This window comes from Gadus morhua, chromosome 9, assembly GCF_902167405.1.
Source record: "Gadus morhua chromosome 9, gadMor3.0, whole genome shotgun sequence".
In the NCBI taxonomy this organism is placed as follows: domain Eukaryota; kingdom Metazoa; phylum Chordata; class Actinopteri; order Gadiformes; family Gadidae; genus Gadus; species Gadus morhua.
In genome coordinates this window covers 19,850,069-19,873,494 of record NC_044056.1, presented here as the reverse complement: position 1 = coordinate 19,873,494, position 23,426 = coordinate 19,850,069, and the positions used below count along the sequence as shown (strand labels likewise).

General features: G+C 42.0%; 1 protein-coding gene across 2 annotated transcripts; it reads right to left on the bottom strand.

Moving 5' to 3' along the window:
* Nucleotides 1-1,351: 1,351 nt before the first annotated feature.
* Nucleotides 1,352-23,382, bottom strand: LOC115551421 (high-affinity choline transporter 1-like). Of its 2 annotated transcripts, none has more exons than XM_030367140.1 (9): nucleotides 23,141-23,382; nucleotides 8,635-8,827; nucleotides 8,376-8,489; nucleotides 8,109-8,264; nucleotides 5,531-5,679; nucleotides 3,234-3,380; nucleotides 2,805-2,958; nucleotides 2,432-2,649; nucleotides 1,352-2,280 (listed from the first exon to the last, which is right to left on the bottom strand). In XM_030367140.1, the coding sequence occupies exons 2-9, from the start codon at nucleotides 8,816-8,818 to the stop codon at nucleotides 1,762-1,764; spliced, it is 1,641 nt and encodes a 546-aa protein (XP_030223000.1). In that variant the 5' UTR covers nucleotides 8,819-8,827; nucleotides 23,141-23,382; the 3' UTR covers nucleotides 1,352-1,761. The 2 variants fall into 2 exon arrangements, with proteins under 2 accessions (XP_030223000.1, XP_030223001.1); XM_030367141.1 differs by lacking the exon at nucleotides 23,141-23,382 and adding an exon at nucleotides 20,694-20,893.
* Nucleotides 23,383-23,426: the final 44 nt, after the last annotated feature.

Sequence of the window (23,426 nt, the reverse complement as noted above, 5' to 3'; positions counted from 1 at the left end):
TTTATGGCCCACTATCCAGAGAGCCACTTTATAGAGTAGGTACTATGTGTTTCAGAGCTGCCCCCTGCTGCTCAACGTGTACCATTACAACTGGTGCAGGCACAGGCTGCTCAATAAGACAATAAACGATACATATTACGTTTTACAAAATTCGTATCAAAGCAGGAGAACCGTGACGAATAATACAACAATAAGTCAACGCATAAAACGGGGTTTCTGTGTCAGAAAGGGCTGAAGGCAGCTGGGGAATAACTGTAACTCAAACATCGCGTGTGTGTGTGTGTGTGTGTGTGTGTGTGTGTGTGTGTGTGTGTGTGTGTGTGTGTGTGTGTGTGTGTGTGTGTGTGTGTGTGTGTGTGTGTGTGCGTGTGCGTGTGTGCGCGTATGCGTGTGCGAGAGAGAAGTTCTGCAGCCAAAGGGCAGTGAGGATCTTGGTTCGATCCCCCAATATCCGCAGCCGAACTTAATCTCGGTTGGCAGCTTTAAGCAAGAGGCTCAAGACTGTTTATGAAAACATGTATAGTCTTTTCGGTTGAAATCGCCAATTGGCCTATTTTTTATACTGACGATTTGGGAAAATACAATATAGCCCTATTTGAAATAAACGACATAGCCATATATTGTCATGGTCCATGGATGACTTGTTTAGATTACCATTCAGTCCAGTTATTTAGCACATTGATCGAAGAAGCAAAGAACAAAATAGTTTTTTTAGAAAAAAAAAAAGAATATATATATATATATATATTTATAAATATGTATATATATATACTTTACATATAACATACAAAAAATAATTGATACACACATTCATACTCAAATGTATATACACATTGATATTGCCGCATGAAAAAGTGTATTTGCAACACACAATTTCCACAGGTCCTAGTCAATTGCCACCATCCTTTACTGTGAAACATCTGCTGGGTCAGTCAGCCATTTCCCGCTCCCCTACCCACAGTAACGTATAAGATTCCCTGTTTTACATTGCGTTCCTCCTGGTTGATATAGGCTCATCAAAGCCCTCTGAATACCTCAGCTTTCACTTGACACTTCAACATACTTGATACTTGGCCCTTTGGCGAGACCAGGAGCAGCTGTACTGTCAGGGAGCGTGGCTATTGGAACCGTACCTTAATACCACTCTTGGCCTTTTGGGTACTAAGCTTTCAGGTACAGAATAGATAGAATATATTTGAATGCAAACATCTTATTCTTTACCAAATACCGGGCACCATTACAAATAATTTTTTTCCAAAATAAAGTATACTATTTTGTACTTATGCTTATACTTAAGTTGAAGAGCTTTTTTTTAATTATTATTTTTACATTTTTACACAAAAAGAACAGGTAGTGTTTGAATGACAATTTATTCATACAGTTCTCGATTCTAATTACAATGATTTAATTAGGTGAAAATTCCATAGAAACGTTAGATTAGGCAGAACGACAATGGATGGTTCAGAAAACAAGGCTTTGTCCCCCTTTACCCCCCCCTTCCCATTCCGCTCACCATTTAGGAGTATCAAAAAACAACCGTGTTACAGTTGTCAACTGTTTATTATACTTTTGCCCATTTCTCGTTATGACTTTGCTGCATTAGGCTTATGACAGATAGGAAGTCAATATAATATAGAAGGCACTTTTAGGCCTTTTTTTCTGAACAGAAACTTTGTTCAGAAAAATACAAACCAAATCAATCTCCAATTCCATAACCTTGTGAGAGCAGCTTTGCTCTTCTGATAGGAAAGTAATAGACGTCTATAACGGTGTTTCAAGCAGAGCAGAGTTTGGTCTCTTTGCTCGGTCATTATGGGCTGCCCCCTCTGCTTGCTCCTTCTCTCTAAACACCCTCAGGACGTCCCACGAGAGAGGCAGGAGATGCTGAGTGAAGACCAGACGGGCCAGCCAGGACACCACAGTGATGCACACTAAAGAGGTCAGAAAAGCGAGAGTCTTGAAAGGGAAGTACTGCTTGATAACCCCATCAACCTCCCTCCAGCCAGGGTAGTAGATGACACAAGGCAGCCCTAGTACCGGCTCCCCACCCATCAGGCGTAGCATCAGAGTCACTACGTAGCCGGTAATGGCACCGTAGATATTAGCATGATGGCAGAAAAGCACACAGATTAGCTGAGGAAGAACAACACAGTATAGCAGATCAGCGCTTAGCACAAAGAGGTAAACCACACTGTCTTGAACAAAGGCTAGGCCTGTGCCGGCCGCTGCCACCAACACCACACAAGTGCGAATCACCCACAGAAGCTCCCTTTCTGACGCCTGCAAAGGGAAAAAAAGAACGCTGGTAATCAGGACAAAAGGGAAAACCTCAACATTACATCGGCAGGTATGTACACACACACACACACACACACACACACACACACACACACACACACACACACACACACACACACAAACACACACATACCCCTTTCCTTAAAGTGCTTTTGTAGATGTTCTGGGTGAACATTGATGCAGAGGAGAGCAGCACAGAGTCCATGGAAGACATAACCGCCGCAGCCAAAGCGCCAATGCCCAACACGGACACCCAGGTCGGGGTGAGGTACAGCAGGGCAAGTGGCAAGATATTTGGTGCATCGCCACGTTCATAAGGAGAGGGCAAACCGTACTCTGTCTGGTTCCAGTCTGATGCACAACAGACAGACGGAGAGTGTGTTTCATTTATGAAGACAGATTACAGTAGTGAGGAGGAATGCTGTAAAGATTGTGGTACACCAATTGGGCAATGATTTGTAAGTGAGTGTTTTAAAAGTTGAGCACTTGCATTGACATGTACCTACCTGTAGAGGCAGCCACCGCTCCAATTAGAATTGAAGGGATCCCCACCACAAAGCATGTGAAAGCAGCTACAAAGCAGGTGAACTGGGCCTGAGTGGAGGAGGCTGCAGAAAGCAGGCGCTGGTACAGGATCTGGTAGGCCAGGCTGCCCAATGCCTACAACGTACCGACATACAATAGATGACCACAGACGTCAGGGTGTTGCCTAATACTTGACACACAATATAGAGTGCTGAGCTCCATAGTAGTCTTCCAGCAGACACATTGCTTGGTATAGCTCATCTTTATTTATGGTTCAAAGGCTGGTATTATTCACCCATTAAAAATAATGCAATATCAGTGTAAACACACACACACACACACACACACACACACACACACACACACACACACACACACACACACACACACACACACACACCAATGCTGACCAATATCAGCGTCATATCAGCCCATATGCCAGCATCTTCCAGCTTCAGGTCCCCTATCCATGAGGTGTGGTTGCTCTGGTTGAGGAAGGCGGTCTGAGAGATGTCCACGGATGCAGGGTTCAGAAGCACGAATGGTATGCTGACCCACTGAAAGACAGAAATTTGAATACACTACTTTTAGTTTGAGGTTATTATTAACATTGGTTATAGTGTATCTATATTATTATTGGTATATGTATATCTTTTTGCACATGATTGATTCCACTAATAAGTTTTGTTTTTTTGTTGCCCTTTTTAATCCAAGTATGCAAGTAAATCTGCGCCAAATAAAAACCCATTGAATACTAAGCACTGAATATTTATGCATTGAAATAACGTATCTGGATTTTATGCCTCTGAATTTAACTCATTAAATTGTCAATTTTCAACAAATCATTTTCGATCCACGGTTCAAAAAATCAAAAACAAATATTCAACGTTAAATAATTAAACTTAAATATTTTCAACGTTCCAAAATTCAAAATGCCAAAGTAAAGTGCAGAATTCAATGTATGAAATTCAATGTTTACATCCGGGGACCCAAGGAAGAGCAATTTATCCTAGATCAGGGGTCTCAAACTCGCGGGCCGGGGGCCAATTGAGGCCCGCGGGATGATATTTTGTGGCCCCCTACATGACATCAAAGTTTAGTGTAAGTGCGGCCCGCGCGTTGTTGAGTGGCTTGCCACGCTTTTTTATGACTTGTGATAGGCTGACCAGTTGTCCCGGTTATGCCGGGAACGTCCCAATTTTGAGTTGCGTGTCCTGAGTCCCGACAAAAAAACAAAGGACGCTAAAATGTCCCGGTTTCCACCAACCGCTATGAAATGTCCCCTGTTGTCAGCGATTACATAGCCAAAGTGATCTTATTATAGCCCGATCATTAACTTAGATTGGGTAAGTTGCGCTCCTATTTTGTGGAATACTTGATGCGGCCCAGCCTGACCCAGACTCTACCTCCAGCGACCCCCAGGTAAGTTGAGTTTGAGACCACTGTCCTAGATGCTAGATCGCGGTCAAGCAAGGAGAGCTGGAATAAGAGCATCACTCGCTGGTTCTTTCTTTCTTGATACAAACGTTCATTCTAAACAGCATTTTACACAGTAGCCTATTGTAGGGAATGCTCAAAGGTAAATCAACGTCATGAAGTAAACGATGAACTAATGCCTGTACGTGAAGTGTGTGTGTGATTGCAGTGACTTGGCTGGATTAACATGCAGCGTAAGGGGAATTGTAGTAGGTAATGGAGCACGATTTATTGGGACACCAATTTGGGGCGATCCGAGGTCCCTTTGCTTACGTTTGGTGTGATGCAGGGGCGATCTGAAGCCCACTGCCCACTGTGGAACGAGAGCGCAAAGCCGACAGTATTGCACAACTGAAGCGGCAGCAGGCTGTAGTTCCAGTGGAAGCACGGCTTGCCTCGGGAAGAACCGCCTGATAGCGACCTTCGTTTAATTTGTCATCCTTATATATCTGTATCATGTCACTTGGTGCAGAATAGTGTTGGCTCTGCGCGCTCATTGCGCTCTTGTTATGCCACCACAGAGGCATATCAACCGTTTTGCTCCAGCCAATTAACATGCGCCCGGCGTCACCAAACGAATATCCCCGCAATTCGAGTGATCGATGACGATACAAACGTTACGTTTTAAGCTTGTGCATGTTTCCGCACATGAACGACTTCATGACTTCTACGCTTCAAACTCGTACATGTTGCAGAAAATATGCAACATCGCCCCCTGGGGTCACACTATTCGGTAGCAGATTTCTGTGTAACACCCGCTCGCTCTCCTTGCTTGACCGCAATCTAGCATCTAGGATCGATTGCTCTTCCTTGGGTCCCCCGATGTTAACGCTGAATTTCACTTTGAATTTTGCAGCTGACTTTGGCATGTGGAAATTTGGCGACGTTGGAAATATTGAAGTTGAATTTTTTAACATTGAAAAATAAAACTGAAAATGATTTATTGACAATTTAAACTGAAACTCAGAGGCAAAAAAAAATCCAGGTATGTTATTTCAATGCATACATATATTTAGTGCTTAGAATTCAATGGCTTTTTCTTTTTTTCAAAATCCGATGGCACAGATTTACTTCCATATCCAAGCGTACTACAGGGAATACAGAAATATGTCAAAGAAGAGCAGGTCGGGGATAGGCCCGGGATAGTGAAAGGATAAAACCCAAAACCTTTACTCTGGGAGTCAGACAACTAGATCCTATAATTTCTTATCCCAATATATGTATTTTTTACCATGCCAATGAATATGAGGCAGAGCTGGACCACATCAGTGTAGGCCACTGAGTAGAGGCCGCCCATCAATGTGTAGATGACAGACACCGCGGATGAGACGCAGATAGAAATGGTGGAGGAAATTCCTAGGATTATACTTATAGTTCCCCCTGAAACACACAAAGAACACCAAATCAGAGATCACAAGCAAAATATTAAGAGTGTTTAGGGGAACTTATATGGAGTCAGTTTCCTGCCATAATTCAAACCTGAAAAAAAAAGTTTCAAAGGCTTGTAAGTCTGGGTTTGAAAACTCAACACCTTGTAAAAAAGGTTTTGCAACACTGAAAAAAGAGATTATAACCTGAAAAAAAATAAAACTAAAATTCAAACATCTGTAAACATGATTTTGTGTTCTATTTTATCTTCTTCATCATTTTCACCAACACATTTTCAAAGTTCAAACAATTTCACCAGCGCATTTGCAGAGTTTCAAATCTGGCACTGTTCTAACAGTGTATTTCATTGTTGCCCGGTTTTTAAACCTTGTAAATGGGATTCTGCAAACAGGTGTTCATACATTGAGAAATACGTTTTGAAAGGTTGAATATTTAGTTTTAAAAACTTGTAAAGGTGTACGTTTATGACATTGCAACGTATTTTTTCAGAACTGACTTTTCAGCACTGACTTTTCAGAGATTTGACCACACAGGCGCAAGCTTTGAGTCACGTGAATATTGGCAGCGTTCTGACGCCACTCGTTTTGAAACTCCTGACAGTCGAATCTGAAAAAAAAGAACCGTTCCTGGGGGCGGGACCATTTAGCTCTAAACCTATTGGTTGCTCTCGGCTGACGTACATTCCAATCACATGTGCCGTTCACCGGGATGTGCGTGATTGACAGTGCTCTGCCGGTGACACGAATAACAAGCGACTTTCGCGGTTGATTTTGATTTCCATTTTCTGGAACCATGGCTGTTTCCCAAAATGAAGGCTGCAGCCTTGCTAGGACGCGTCCTTGCTAGTCGCGTCCTATGGAGATGAGAAGCTGTGTTCGAAATCGTTCCCTATCATGGATGTAGTGCACTAAATAGGGTGCACGCCATTTTGTAGGGTGTTCGAATTCTCAGTGGCCCACTATATAGTGGATTTAAAATAGGGTACATAAGACGTTCCCTACATGTCTGGATGGCCGAGCAGTCTAAGGCGCTGCGTTCAGGTCGCAGTCTCCCCTGGAGGCGTGGGTTCGAATCCCACTTCAGACATTCTTTGTTTAATGATTCAGCAACAAATGTTTGCCTCAGCTGTGAAGACCCAACTGCCAACATATTCAATATATCTGCTATAATTTGAAATAGTAATTGAGATATAAGTAAATTATTTATGTATCAAAGCACAGTTACAGTGACAGCGGCCTCTGTCTGGAGTCAGTTTCCTGCCATAATTCAAACCTGAAAAAAAAAAGTCTGGGTTTGAAATATAACCGCGAAAACGGATACATTTAATGATGGAGTCTCCGGCTCTCGTTTAGAAATGTCAACAATTTATTTGTGATTTGACATAGAATATTTAACATTCAAAATTAATTAAACAAGGAAATGTAACATTCAACATCAATACAACCTCCAGCTTTCGTCGTGAGTGACCGGTTTGTTTACATGATGTGGGCGCATCTGTCTGCGTCACACAAATACCCGGCGCATTTACTGACGCAAATGACGTTTAGAAATGTTCAGCGTAGTGTCCAAATTCTCGTTCCCTATTCCCTATATAGTGCACTATATCATGTACACTATATAGGGAAGAGGGAACGAGTGTATAGGGAACGATTTCGAACACAGCTATTGGTTCCAGAAAATGCAAATCAAAATCAACCGCGAAAGTCGCTTGTTATTCGTGTCATCGGCAGAGCACTGTCAATCACGCACAGCCCGGTGAACGGCACATGTGATTGGAATGTATGTCAGCCGAGAGCAACCAATAGGTTTAGAGCTAAATGGTCCCGCCCCCAGGAACGTTTTTTTTTTTTTTCAGATTCGACTGTCAGGAGTTTCAAAACGAGTGGCGTCAGAACACTGCCAATATTCACGTGACTCAAAGCTTGCGCCTGTGTGGTCAAATCTCTGAAAAGTCAGTGCTGAAAAGTCAGTTCTGAAAAAATACGTTGCAATGTCGTAAACGTACACCTTTACAAGTTTTTAAAACTAAATATTCAACCTTTCAAAACGTATTTCTCAATGTATGAACAACTGTTTGCAGAATCCCATTTACAAGTTTTCAAAACCGGGCAACAATGAAATACACTGTTAGAACAGTGCCAGATTTGAAACACTGCAAATGCGCTGGTGAAATTGTTTGAACTTTGAAAATGTGTTGGTGAAAATGATGAAGAAGATAAAATGAACACAAAATCATGTTTACAGATGTTTGAATTTTAGTTTTATTTTTTTTCAGGTTATAATCTCTTTTTTCAGTGTTGCAAAACCTTTTTTACAAGGTGTTGAGTTTTCAAACCCAGACTTACAAGCCTTTGAAACTTTTTTTTTCAGGTTTGAATTATGGCAGGAAACTGACTCCATAAACTTAGGGGGGTACCCACCCAGGCTAGCAAGAATGCAGGCAATAAAAAAAATATCACTGAACAGTGCAGGTATCAGCAATGCTGCGGTGAAGGCGTTTCCGTAGGAACGTTGGAATGGGTCCATCATGGTGACGTAGCGCTTTGATCTCATGGGTTTAGCAAAAAACAATCCGGCTAAGGACCAAAACACAAAGAGAAATATTTTATTATGATAATTGCAACAAGCTCTTTAATGTTGGCAAATAGACTTCAGACAGCTGTGGCTATGTTCAACCCAAATCTTACCTAGAAGAAAGCAGACGATGTAAGCAAAAGGCGCAACGGCCCAGACAAAACCAAGCTCGGGGGAATAAACGGATTCAGCAGTGCCCATAATATAACCTCCTCCAACCCATGTTGCTACAGATGAACACATAAAACGCATTTTAAGTTTCAGACAAAGCACAAGATTTCAAGCAAGGCATGTAGAACACATACACAATATTTTACGATGATGCCAAAGACAGGCTAAATGCAGTAGCACTTAACAAACAAACAAACTCACCTGTCATAGTGAAACTTCCCAGCAAAAGACTTATGTTCCGGCCCCCAATTATGGTGACCTCGCTCTTGCTGGTCTGGCATTTCTTTTCCTCTCTCCTGGCCTTCTTAGAAGCCCAGATCCCAGTCAACAGAATGACACAATAGAAGACCACCACGGCCACAACGCCGCCAACATTGACGACCATTTTCACCCACTGTGGAGAACATGAATAGGTTGCAGAGAAAGACAATGAAGTCACCAAAGCAAAACGTTTTTCACGTTTTGTTTCAGGACCAATCCATTTTTTATCATGGGGCTGTTAAATATTTGTGAACGACGTGTGGTAGATCATTGTGTTTAGAGTTCACTGCATGGTCGATTCTGCCTCCTCCAGCCAGGTGGAAAGGCAGTGGGGTTTAAGGAGTCAGGTCCTCTGGCTGAGCTCACAAATTGAAAAACACGTGCAACAGGGTCTCTCTCCTGTTGCTTGAATGAAACAGGAGAGACCCCCCACCTTGTTGGGGGGCTTCAGAGCCTATAGAATACATTTATCTTCAACATGACATGAATGCAAAAAGCATGTTTCAGAAAAATGAAATACAAATGAAAATTAATGAAAAATATTAGGCACGGCAAGTTGAATTACCGAGCACCCTTCAAACACAAGGCAATTCCAAGAGCTTTACAAAGAAAAAAATCATAAGTAAGAATATGAATGGTCAGACATCAAGAAGAAATAATAACAACCAAAATTAAATATTTTATGACACAAACATTCGGAACGATGTTTGTGTCATATCGATGTTTGTTCTGATCCCCCGGCCCCCCAGTTATTGTATTGCCTGGTCCTATCAGTCTCTCGTACTTCATTTAATTTGCACTGAGAGTCTGGCCACTCTCCATTGACAAACATTAACTCACTTGAAGACGTGTGTCTGTTGGAGTTTAAAACTATTTGATCGGTCCAGTACCACTCTGGATCTGCCATAACCAATCGCTAGCGACTACAACTCAAACTAGCGCACGACATCAACGTCATTGTTCTCAGCCACTCCCTGTGTTTTCTGATTGAAAGGCCAAAGGGTGTGCAGAAAACCAGCGAATATACCAATACAGACTGTACTGAAGGGAAATGAAAATTGAGCGGAAGTACGTAGGCGAGCGGAGCCAGGTTATCGAACATAACGATATGCGCTTTTTTACGTTCTGTGGCCATTCTTTTCTTTCCTGTAACATGCATTCAAATATTCTGTATTTAATACATGAACATGAACATATTCTGAACAATATTCTGAACAAACCCTGAACAGATTGATTCTAGGTTCCAGTGATAGGAGCGGGAAGCTGGGATAAGGAACATAAATGTAGGCCTACGCTATGCAAGCAAAGTTCACGTTGCAAACGATTTCATGAGTTCTGTGTTAAGTTTAATTTACACAAACCTAGATGAGGAGGTATCACCTTAATAGTGCACTTCACTCATTTACTATTTTATACCTAAATTAGTTAACCAGCAGTAGCAACGATAAGTGTTCCAGCATAGCTGCCGTACATTGTTTTTTTTTTGTCGTAAACTAGGTTCTACTTGCTATTAAATATACACCTATACTAAGTTACCTTTTGAAGGCCACCCGCAGTTACCACATTTTAGCGATATAAGTGATAATAAGTTATTTTTGTAATCAACATGAGTCTGACTGTCTGGGGGGTAATTGACGTTGGGTAGAGATGTGCAAGGACAGATTTGGTTTTTACGCAGACGATAACCTATTTGTGAAAGCAAAACACCAAGCTCATTGATTTAGCTAAGCATGTTTATTTGAAACAATTCATTTATTTATCATGTGTGGGAGGACATTCCTCATTCTGAGTGTGTATTGACTATTTCTGTTGAGTGAAATGCTCATTTGCAAGCTTCCTATTTATAATAATAATAATGCATTTTATTTATAACGCACTTTACATAAACTCAATAACCTCAAAGTATTACAATGCACATGTAAAAGGATAAAAACAACATCAAAGACTTTAAAACTAGATTAAAAAGAAAAGAAAAACACAGAAAAAACATTTAAAATAGTAGTTTAGCCAAAGGCTTTTCTGAAAAGATGGGTTTTCAGGCCTTTTTTAAAAGAATCCACAGTCTGTGGTGGTCAGGAAAAGCATTCCACAGACTTGAAGCCTTGTCCTCGGAAGCTGGAGGAGGTTGGCCTGTCTAGAGCGGAGATGGCGTGAGGAGGAATGGGGGGTGATGAGTTATTTGAGGTAAAGGGGGGCAGTGCCATGAAGGCACTGGTGGGACAGAAGGGAAACCTTGAATCCTGGCGGCACAATTCTGGATGCACTGCAGCCGCTGGATGTTCTTGCTGGGGAATGGGGATCCTGATGAGGAGTGCGTTGCAGTAGTCCAGCCTGAAGGAGACAAAAGCTTGGACAAGTTTTTTGGCATTGGGTAGAGTGAGTATGGGGCAGAGTTTTGCAATGTTCCTGAGATGGAAGAAGGAGGTTTTGCAAAGATGTTGAATGTGGGCCTCAAAGGTCAGCTGAGGGTCCATTTTGACACAGAGTTTAGTGACTGAGGATGAGAGGTGGATGTCGTGGCCAGAGAAGGTGATGCTGGTGATAGTGAATGACCAGGTCTGGTGTGGAGGGCCAACAAGAATGGCTTCCGTTTTTTAGCTACAGAATTGCAGGAAGTTAGCCGCCATCCACGCCTTTATCTCCTCCAGGCAGGTGTAAATTGTGGATAGGGCTGCAAAGACTCCCCGGTGCACATGGCAAGGCCACCACCGCGGCCAGTGGTGCGGGCTTTGCTGAGGTAGGTGTAGCCAGGGGGACAGGCTTCATTGAGACGACATTTGGTTGTTGCCAGGTCTCAACTAGGCACATGAAGTGTATCTCCTCATTGATGATGTGGTCATGAATAAAAGATGCCTCGTTATTGAGGGATTGTGCATTTAAAAGTTCAATTTAAACAGGGGGTGCTAGGGTGGTTGTAGCGGAGTGTCTCTGTATGGGCTGGAGTAGGCTGTAATCCGCTCAATGTTTTCTGTCCTGCTTAGAATGAAAAGGCCTCTCTGTGGCAGTGCTCTGATGACGTGCCAGTTGTGCGATGGGCGTCCAGATGGAGGGAATGCACTGCTCAGGCTGCTGGAGGTAAAAAAAAAGATCCTGCATGTACACCGGTGGGCATAATGGGCGCGACGCAAAAATCTGAGTTCATTTATGATGGGGATCTTAAGTCCAAGAGTGGTTGCGGAGTTGAGTTTGTGGAGTTGTGAGAACGAATAACTCAACGCCATGCCAACCAAGGACGGATGCCACCTAGCCTCGCTAGCCGCTGGCCAAACAAGGTTAGTGCCACTTAGGAGCCAGCCAACAGCTGACCCGCTAGCCAGCAGCCAGTCAGCCGGTAGCCCGTCTGCCAATGCCAACGTCAGAAAAACCACTCACGGTGGACTTCAGCCAAGCTTGTGGAAGTTCGCCAAGCTTGTGGAAGTTCGTTTTTAGGTTTGTCAAACTCTGATTGGTAAAAAAATAATCCAAATGAGGGCTGTAATCCAAAGTAGAGGCAAGGTCCAGATTGCTTTAGAAAGTTAGCAGAAAGTGAACATGTTTTGGGAGGAGGGTACCGGCTCCTTTTGACCTTTTTTACCCCAGCCTTGAAAAGCGTGCCCGCTGTAGCTGTCTACTAGTCAATGCACATTGAGCATGAATATAACCTCTCACACATGAGGGGTTCATTGCCTCAGCGGCACTCTACATTTCCTAGCAAGCGAGCCTAGTTTCAGACAAAAAAAGTAACGCATCAACAACAACGTTAACGTAATTAACGGTTTGGAGCCGAGCTATGCGTGGATTAAAAGCCTGCTAAATCATTTATCTTTAAATTAGTAAACGAGTGAAGTGCACTATAAATTTGATACCTCCTCATCTAGGTTTCTGTAAATTACCCTTAACAGGGAACTCATGAGTCGTTTGCAACTTGAACGGCGCTTACATAGTGTACAATAATATATGCATATTATGTATGCATAAAATGTTTGGCGTTTTTTCAGAATATTGTGTTCATATAACATTTTCATGTTAATGTATTAAATACAGGATATGTATATGTGCATGTTACAGAAAAGGAAATAATGGTCATAGGTCTTAAACAAGCACATATCAATATTTGCTTATTTTTATAACTGGGGGGCCAGTATCAGAACCAAAATGTAGCTTATTGTTCTGCATGTTGTGCATTAAATATGTCATTTTGGTTATTTCTTAAACAGAATATAGCCTACCTCAATTATAGTCCCTCAAAACCCCCAAACAACCATGAGAAACAGCACGACCAGTTGACTAACTAAACAGCAGATACAATCACTGAATCATGACAATAAAAGGACATTTTCTAGCTAGAACTGTTATCAAAACGTATTTTAATTCCCAAGCAATGTTAATATAGCATCTCCACTGATAATCCAATGAATGTCAGCCATGTTTGGTTTTCAGCAATAGCAGCATCCATAGCAACGACGAAAGCAACGATAAAGAACGAAAACATGTCACATTTTGAGACTGTAAAACAGTTTTCTGCTGTGGACCAACGTAGTAAGCAACATTTTGCTGTAAGTCTGCTGCAAAAATTGGAAAAATCTGAGTATCAATAATACACGGCATATACCCTTTGTTGCATTTATTGTTTAGACATCTTACAATAGCAGGCCTGTCACTCAAGTTACTCATGTGCGCATGTGCCAAGCAGCCTGCAGCTCACACACACAGCACTCGCGAACGGATACATACATACATACATACATACATAGCAAATACACAGATACACACCGCATACACACACAACACACACACGCACATGCGCACGAACAATAATATATTCAGTAATCGTTGCACGAGAGTAGCCAGCTACTATACCAGGATTTGCCGCTTGCTAAATTGCAGTGAAACGTACTTGGCTGTTATCAAGGCTTCAAGTTAACAGTTAAATGAGCTCTGCTGACCAGAATAAGTTGACGATAGCTAGTTAGCTAGTATGTGATGAAATGAGGGGACACGCCGTCATCCCCTTGGTCGTAGCTGTTATGTTTATTCCTTATATATGTTTATACCTGTTTTATTGCATTAGCAGTCCAACCTGTACACGCTCATAGCTCTCATGTAGGCTATTTCCCTCTAACTGGCGCTAAGCCTCATGGGTAACGTAGTCCAATAAACCTTATTAACACATCTCCCTTCCTTTAGAAGCAAAGCATTTTCTTTCTAAACAAATGCATTCAAAATAAGTAACTGCATTACCACATAACAACATATAAACAACATTTGTTTAAGTAATACTTTAGCTTAACCGTAAGCATCAAACTTTGCTTTCTCAGTATAAGATATTCAAAACCAAACATAAATTATACTGCCATAACCACAGTTACAAACATTCACTTATTTATTTCCAACCCTTTTTTTATTTATTTTTTTTATATTCCCCCCCATAGTGCATAACTCCATCAGCAGGATTCTATCAGTCTCTCAGGTGGTTTAACCATCCTGCTGGGTCTGTGTTTCACCGCTGGTGAACTGGGTACGGTTTGACCAGAGTCAGTAGTATTCAGGGAACTCGAACAGTCTCTGTTGCCCTTAGTGGCGTTTGTCACTTCTGGTGGCTGTGTGACAGTCTCGGAGCAGTTAGTTTGTAGACGGATGTCCACACGATTTCTCCTCAGGGCTGATCCACGATCTGTCTGGATGAGGTAAGAACGAGGTGCAACCTCCTGTTGTACAAGTCCCTGCTGTGTCCACGTTCCTGTCGAGTAGTCCAGAAGGCGGACTCTGTCCCCCGGCTTCAGGTAAGGCAGCTGTTTTGCACTTTTGTCATGCCTTTTCTTCTGCTTCACTTTCTCCTCCCTCTTTGGCTTGCCTTACTTTAACTGCTCCCTTTGGTTTTAGCAGGTTCTCTGGCATGGGCAGATTAGTGCGAATGCAACGTCCCATCAACATCTGGGCTGGTGACAGGCCATTTTGCAGTGGCGCGCTCCTGTAGATCAACAAACTTTTGTGAAAGTCCTCATTTCCGTCATGTGCTTTCTTCATTATTCCTTTGATGATCTTAACTGAGCTCTCTGCAAGTCTATTTGACCTTGGATAGTTTGGGCTTGACGTGTGGTGATTAAAACCCCACTCTTTAGTGAATGATTCAAATTCGCAGCTTGAAAACTGTGGTCCATTATCTGAAAACAGTTCATTTGGGACTCCGTGTCTCGCGAAAACAGTCTTCAGAAAAGCAATGATGGCTCTGCTGGTTGTGGACTGAAATGTTGCAACTTCTGGATAGTTAGAGAAGTAATCCGTAACCACAATATGATTTTTTCCATTGCAATCGAACAAGTCAACTCCAACCTTAGTAGTATGGGTATTTCGGCACTTGGTGTGTCATCAGCGGCTCTGCCTGCTGTTTGGGTCTGTATTTGAGGCATACTTCACAAGAAGCCGTAGTATGGCTGATGTCTGTGTTCATTCTTGGCCAATACATAACTTCTCGTGCCCTCCGCTGGCATTTTTCTTCTCCCAAATGTCTTTCATGTATCTTTTGTAACATTTCCTTTCGCATTGCAGGTGGAATGACAATTTTTTTTCCTTTGTATATGATGCCATCCACAACAGTGAGTTCTGTTCTACACATCCAGTAGTCCTGTATTGCAGCTGGACATGTTTGTCTTTGTTCAGGCCATCCTCTCAGGACTGTCTCTTTTAGTGTTCTCATGGTGTGCTCTTTCTCTGTCTCTTTTCTGATCTGCTCTCTTCTCTCTTCAGAAACAGGCAGGGATGACACTATCATGTCCACATAAGCCTTTATTTGGGCATTTCCCATTTCATCTAACCTTTCATTTTTGTCAACTGCACGAGAAAGCGTGACTGAAGCGAATGCGATGCACTTGCCTGGTGTGTAGTTCATAGTCACATCGTATTTTTGCAGACATATCATCATGCGCTGTATCCTAATAGGACAGTCGTTGACATGATTGAAACCAGTGGCTTATGGTCCGTTTCCACTTCAAAAGCTTGACCATATACATACTGATGGAATCTCTCACATCCGTAGGTGCTGGCTATTAGCTCCTTCTCGATCTGTGCATATCTAGTTTCAGCTGATGTCAACGCTCTGGACGCATAGGTGACAGGTTGCCAGTCTTTGTTATGCAACTGTAGCAATACTGCCCCTAGTCCGTACTGTGATGCGTCAGCTGTAATCCATGTGCTCTTCTCCGGGTCATAGAACTAGAGCACAGGCTCGTTGGTGAGTATTCTCTTCAAGTTTTTAAAGCAGTCTTCCTGTTCATGTGACCATGTCCATTCATTTTTTCCTCCAGGAGTGGCGCTGACTTTTTTGACAGCTGAGGTATGAACTTTGCCAGGTAAGTTACCATACCTAGAAATCTTCTGACGTCATCCTTATTTTCGGGACGTTCCATGTTCATGATGGCTGACGTTTTCCTTAGGTCTGGACGAATCCTTGCCTCAGAGACTACATCCCCCACAAATGTCAATGACTTTACTCCAAACAGGCACTTTTCTTTGTTGAGTTTTAAGTTTACTTGCCGTGTCAGGTCGAGCACCTGACTCAGTCGCACATCATGTTCTTCTCGGCTGGAAGCCCACACGATGATGTCATCCATCATGGTATCGACTCCTGGTATGTGTTCAAAGATCATGTGTATTTTCTTGTGGTAGACTTCTGGCGCTGACCGGATCCCGTATGGCAGACGTAAGAATCTGTACCTTCCCTCTGGCGTGTTGAAAGTACAAAGCTTGGAGCTTTCCTCGTCTAGCTTCATTTGCCAGAACCCCGACGACGCGTCCAATTGACTGAACCACTTAGCTCCAGTAAACTGTGCCATGATCTCTTCTCTTGTTGGCAACTTAAAGTGCTCTCGTTTGATTGCTTTGTTAAGATCCCTTGGATCCAAACATGTTCTCAGCTTTCCGTTGGGCTTTTCCACAGCGACCAGTGAGCTGACCCATGACCCAATTTTCTTGATCACTCCTAGTTTCTCCATTCTAGTTAACTCTTCTGTTAGTTTTCCTCTCAGCTTGAATGGTATTTTTCTGCATGGACGAACTACTGGAGGCACATTTTCATCAACTTGAATTTTGTATTCCCCTGGTAAACATCCTAGCCCCTTAAAAACAGTCACTGTATTCCTCCATGAGTGAGTCATGATCATTAGCAGGTTTCGATGAAACTACAAAGACTCTCTTTACAAGGTTTAGTCTTTGGCATGCTTGTAATCCCAATATTGGCTTGACACTCATATCAACAATCAACAGCATTGCTTTTATTTGCTTACCGCTGTGTTCGAATGTTGCAATCTAGCCTCCTCTGACCGGATACACCAGTGTATCCACTCACTTTTGTTTTCACAGGGAATATTTTGCTTTTCACAGTGAGATTCTCATACTCATTCACTGATATGAGGTTGACTGAGGCTCCCGTGTCCAGTTTGAATGGAATGATAGTCCTGTCAACAGTCAATGGCACTATCCATTCTTCTTCATCTTTAACTTCCTTTATATGCACCGCATCCACAAAGAACTCCTTAGGTTCCTGTTCTACTGCATGTACCTTCTTTTTCTTAAAGGCGTCCGCTTTGCAGTATTTTGAGAAGTGGTTATTTTTCCCGCAGTTATGACACTCCTTGCCATGTGCTGGACACGACATTGGTTTGTGGCTTCCTCCACATTTTCCACATTTAAAGTCTGTTTTAGCCTCTCTTTGCGACTTGTATTTATTTGGATGCTTGGAGTACTGTTCTCCCGTTTTTATCGCATGTACTGCTGTCTCTTCCTTGCGCAGCTCCTTGGCTTGAGAACGTGTGGTTTCTGCTGCTCTGCACGTGTTAATAGTTTTGTCCAATGTCAAGTTTTGCTCCCGCAACAGTCTTTCTCTGAGTCCATTATCGGGTATTCCACAGACAATTTTGTCTCTAACTAGCGAGTCTTTCAAATATCCAAATTCACACAACTTACTCAGTGTGCAACTCAGCTAGATACTGATCAAAACCTACTCCTTGTTTTTGATCACATGAGAAAAACATATATCTCTCAAACATAATGTTCTGTTTTGGCACAAAGTACTCTTCAAACTTGTCCATTAGCTCATCCAGGCTCGCATTATCGTCAAGTTGGAAACTGTTGTATATATCCAATGCATCCTCACCTATTACGTGCAGCAAGATAGACGCTTTTACTTTATCGTCTTCCTTTGCTCCACATCCACTTGCAGCCATATAGGTGTTGAATCTTTGCTTAAACCTTTTCCAGTTATCAGCCGGATTTCCTGTTAGCGGCATAGGTGTTGGTGGACTTAGCTTACCATGTTTCCTCTCTCCCGTTACCTTGACGAGCCGACACCTGTTGCTAGCGTTAGCCTCTTCTGCTAATCCTTGCAGCATGCAGAACTCTGCTTTCCACTTCCGCAAAAATAGAAATCCTCGTCTGACACCATGTTATGTTTGTTCCTTATATATGACAAACCGGGCGCAGCAGCAGGTTTAGTTCCTAGCCATGTTTTATTGCATTAGCAGTCCAACCTGTACACGCTCATAGCTTTCATGTAGGCTATTTCCCTCTAACTGACGCTAAGCCTCATGGGTAACGTAGTCCAATAAACCTTATCAACAAAGTAGCCATGGGGTTAACGGCACATTTTTGTCCGTTCTGGGCCATTGTAGAAGCATAGCGGTGCACCATGGCGGCCCACATGGAAGCGGACCCAATCCCCCTGTTGAATAGACAGCGTAGCCCTGCCCATTCTGCCGGCGATTTGACTTCGCTCTGCAGAAGGGTCTTTAGAAAAGCGATAAATTTCTCTCTGCTTCCAATACGTTTTTGCGGGAGCCAATCACCAAGCTGGCTTCTCCCCCCCCCATCCGCCAAATCCGTTCTGCTAGCTGCCACTAAATGATACACACTTCACCTTTAATGAAGGTATGATTGAAAGTAAGTGGATGAGAGATACAGAAACACATGTACACATTTGGCTATATAGCTGTATATACAGGTGTATCTCAATTATTTTAATATTGAGGAAAAATTTATTAATTCCAATAATTCAATTTAAAAAGTGATGCTCATATATTACATAGATTCATTGCATCCAAAATGAAAAATGTCAAGCCTTTATTTGTATTAATCTTGATGATTATGGCTTACAGCTGATGAAAACCCAAAATTCAGTATCTCAGAAAATGTAAATATTGTTAAAAAGTTCAATATTGTAGACTCATGGTGTCACACTCACATCAGATAATTACCTTTACATTCCCTCAAAGGTTTCTTGAGCCTTTTAACTGTCTCAGTCTGGTTTAGTAGGCTTCACACTGGAAAAGACTGCTGACTTGGAAACCCAAGTCAGCAGTCAGTGACACCCTCAACAAAATGATCAGAAGAATCTGGCTGTTAACAGAGAGCTGCATATCCATAGAAAGTTGAGGGTGGAAGGAGAATGTGTTGTAAAAAAGGTTCACAAGCAACAGGCATAACCGCTGCCCAGGGAGGATTGTCAAGTAAAGACCATTCCAAAATGTGTGGGAGCTTCACAAGGAGTGGACCGAGGAAGGAGTCAGTGAAAAAGAGCAAACAGGCACAGATGTATCCAGGACATTGGGTATTGCAACTGTCACATTCCTCGTGTCAAGACACACCCCAACCAGAGACAACATCAGGAGCGTATTACCTGGGCTAAGGGACTAGTCTGTCGCTAATTTCTCTGTCGCTCAATTAATTTGGAAATCAAGTATACGACTCTGGAGGTAGAATTGAGAGGCACAAAATTAAAGACTCCAGTCAGTGATGATTTGGGGAGCCATGTCATCTTCTGTTGTTGGTCCAGTGTGTTTTATCAAGCCCACAATTCACACAGCCGTCTACCAGGACGTTTGAGAGCATTTCATGCTTCTACTGACAATTTTTATGGAGATGCTGATTTCATTTTCCAGCAGGACTTGGCACCTGCCCAGACTGCCAAAAGTACCAATACCTGGTTTTACCAGGATTATATATATACAGTATATATATATATATCAATATATATATATATAGATATATATATAGAGAGAGAGAGAGTGAGTACGTATACAAATTACAGTTCACATAAAGATTAAATCCCTGGCTGAATGTCAGATTGAAATAATCCAATGAAATCGGAATTACGCTATTAATAGGCCTTTTTTTTGCATTTTCATCCAACCTAGAAACATTGAATAGTTTAGAGAAAAATACAATTAAGAATAACGCCCCCCTCAGTCCATCCCATATTTATCACAATGTTGGGAGGATTATATTTCATGATGAGTTGGTGGAGGACTCGCTTTCAGCATGGATAAAAGCGTTGAGTAAGCAGCTGAGTGTGCTCACAGCTGATTGAGAGCTTTGCTAGTTCTTTGAACTATTGGAACATGCAGCTACGTTCTTGAACATTTCTGTCTTCTGCACTTTCACAAATTGCATAGAAACTATGGGACATGGGAGTGTACAGCAGATGGCGTTAATGCAAAACGTATGGAGGCCAGCCGCCATTCAATTTAGGCACTGAGGGGCAGTCCCTGAGTTTTAGGAAGGCTTCCTTATTTGTTGGAAAAATTAGCTTGTTTGCATACAAAATAAGATGTACATATAAAGCTATAAATGTGACTTTTTACTTTTACTTTACAATTTAATTTGAACCCAGATAAATACTTGATGTCTTCACTTTTACTTTCTAGTACTTTGCTTTATGCACCACTCAGTCAATATAGAGCAAAAATATATGCAGTCAAACTTACAGAGACGGGCAGACCCTCATATTCAAGCCTCTCCTGTGGGTCAAAGTGCAGAATATTCTGGAAGAATCTACACACTCGTAGCATGGCATCAAAATATGCACAAAACTCCAGATACACCCAGAACTGAACACATATTGACTAAGCATGTATGTGGATACTCACTCTACCCATTGTTCTCAAAACTCTGCCTATAATGGAGATTGAAGGATAATGTATATATAAGTATACCTAAAATATCATATCGAATAAGTAGGCTCCACTTACAGTATATACTGCTGTGTTGTGTCCTCTCTGAGCAATCCAAGGAATGTTATCAACTCAACTGGCAACTCGCCCAAGGAAAGCTAAAGCATAGATAGTTGCACATGCTAATTTACTGCAATAATAGGCAAGCTAGAACAGGTAGACGAGATAAGCTAGAGAGCTCTTGAGTGCCTGCTAAAGACCCTGGGCCCCCGGCCGGGCACTGGGTTTGGTTCTTTGTTGTAAAAATAAGTAATGTATGCATGCAGGCATCAGTAAAGCTAAAGATCTATGGGTGTGCTTTGTAAACTTTTGCTGCTCAAAAACGTGCTTCACTTGTTCGAGGCACAGAATCCAAGTTGCTTCAAGTCCAGTGTATAGTTTCCAGTCAGTGATGATTTGGGGAGCCATGTCATCTTCTGTTGTTTGGCCACTGTGTTTTATCAAGTCCACAATCAACGCAGCCGTCTACCAGGACGTTTGAGAGCACTTCATGCTTCTACTTTATGGAGATGCTGATTTCCTTTTCCAGCAGGACTCTGCACCTGCCCAGACTGCCAAAAGTACCAATACCTGGTTTAATGACCATAGGATTACTCTTCTTGATTGGCCAGCAAACGCGCCTGATCTGAACCACCATATAATATGTATCGGTTGTCAAGAGGAAGATGTGAGACACAAGACCCAACAATACGAACGATCTGAAGGCCGCTATCGAAGAAACCGGGGCTTCCATAACACCTCAGCAGGGCAAAAGGCTGCCATGCCACTCCGCATTAATGCAGTAATACATGCAAAAGGAGCCCATCACAAGAACATACTTTTCAGAAGGCCAACATTTAAAAAAAATCATTTTTGTTTGCTGGTCTTATGTAATATTTTAATTCTATGATACTGAATTTTGGGTTTCCATGAGCTGTAAACCATAATCATCCCGATTAATACAAATAAATACTTTTGGTGCAATGATACTATATAATACAAGTTTCACTTTTTAAATTTAATTGATATTAATTAAGTTTTCCTCAGTATTCTAATTCATTGAGATGCACCTGTACATATATGTAATATATGTACAGTATACATATATAAAAATGACAGTTCACATAAAGTTTAAATCTCTGGCTGTTCTCATGTGAATGTCAGATTGAGATAATCCAATGAAATCAGCATTACTATTAATAGGCCTGTTTATTGAACATTTTCTAATATAGAAACATTGAATAGTTTAGAGAAAAATACGATACCCCTGAGTCCATCCCATATACATCACAATGTTGGGAGGATTATATTTCAGGATGTGTTGGTTTTGGAGGGGGCCCAGGTGGGACTGTTCCCCAACTTGCCTAGTGTGAGTGCGCTCTTAAGGGGCCACCCACACTAAAGAGAACCGAGTCGAACCGTCCTAGAGAAAATCACCTCACGAATCCATCCCGCTTTCATTTAATTTCATAGTCACCTCTCTGAAATCAGGGACACGGTTCAGGGGGGGCCAGAGGGGCCTGCTCCCCCACTGGATTACTCTGCATGCTTGCATGGCAAAGGAACCAGGGGATGGATGTGAAGGTGATGGAGAGATGGGGAGCTGAAGACAACGGTAAAATAAGATTCCAGCGCCATGAACAGGTGACGGCTCCAGCTATTTTTCAGCATGGATAAAAGCGTTTGAGGCAGCAGTGTGCTCACAGCTGAATGAGAGCTTTGCTAGTTCTTTGAACTATTGGAACATTCAGCTATACGTTCTTGAATATTTCTGTCTTGTGCCCTTTCACGCATTGCATAGAAACGATGAAACATGGGAGTGTACAGTAGATGGCGTTATTGCACCACTTATGGAGGCCAGCTGCCATTCAATTTATGGACTGAGGGGCAGTCCCTGAGTTTTATGATGGCTCCCTTATTTGTTGGGAAAATTAGCTTCTTTGCAAAAAAATAAGCTATGTAAAAAGCTGTAAATGTGAATTTTTACTTTTACTTTACAAATGAATTTGAACCCAGATAAATACTTTTATCTGGGTTCCATAAGAAAAAAAGATTTTCTTATGGATGACTTAAACTTTTAAACTAGAGTCACTTTCAATTAAGATGTCTTTACTTTTAATCAAGTATGAATTTCTAGTACTTTACTTTATGCATCACTGGAAAATATCCTAGTATTTTCAGTCAATATAGAGCAAAAATATATGCAGTCAAACTTATAGAGAGACCCTCATATTCAAGCCTCTCCTGTGGGTCAAAGTGCACAATATTCTGGAAGAATCTACACACTCGTAGCATGGCAGCAAAATAAGCACCAAACTCCAGAAACGCCCAGAGCTGAAGACATATTGAGTAAGCATGTAGCCTATGTGGTTACTCACTCTACTCATTGTTCTCAGAACAAAACTCTGCCTATAATGGTGATTGAAGGATAATGTATATATAAGTATACTTTAAAATATCATATCATATAAGTAGGCTCCACTTACAGTATATACTGCTGCGTTGTGTCCTCTCTGGGAGCAATCCGAGGAATGATGTCTAACTCAACCGGCATCTCCTCGAAGGAAAGCTAGAGCAAAGACCTGCCTCCACATGCAGATTTAATAACTTCACTATACAAGCTAGATGAGATAAGCTTGAGAACCTGTGGGTTCCTAGAAAGGTGAAGCAACGTAAAATATTGACCCAATAAGCACGAACAACAGAGAAGCCCCCGGGCTCCTTAGTCCTTGCTAAAGACTCTGGGACCCCGGACCGGGTACTTAGAACTTA

Coding starts and splice junctions, on each gene's coding strand:
- LOC115551421 (XM_030367140.1), bottom strand. CDS start 8,818: ATGGTCGTCAATGTTGGCGGCGTTGTGGCCGTGGTGGTCTTCTATTGT. Junction 5,680..8,108: donor CTGCATTCTTGCTAGCCTGG/GTGGGTACCCCC, acceptor TGTGTGTTTCAG/GGGGAACTATAAGTATAATC. Junction 2,281..2,431: donor AAAGCACTTTAAGGAAAGGG/GTATGTGTGTGT, acceptor TTCCCTTTGCAG/GCGTCAGAAAGGGAGCTTCT.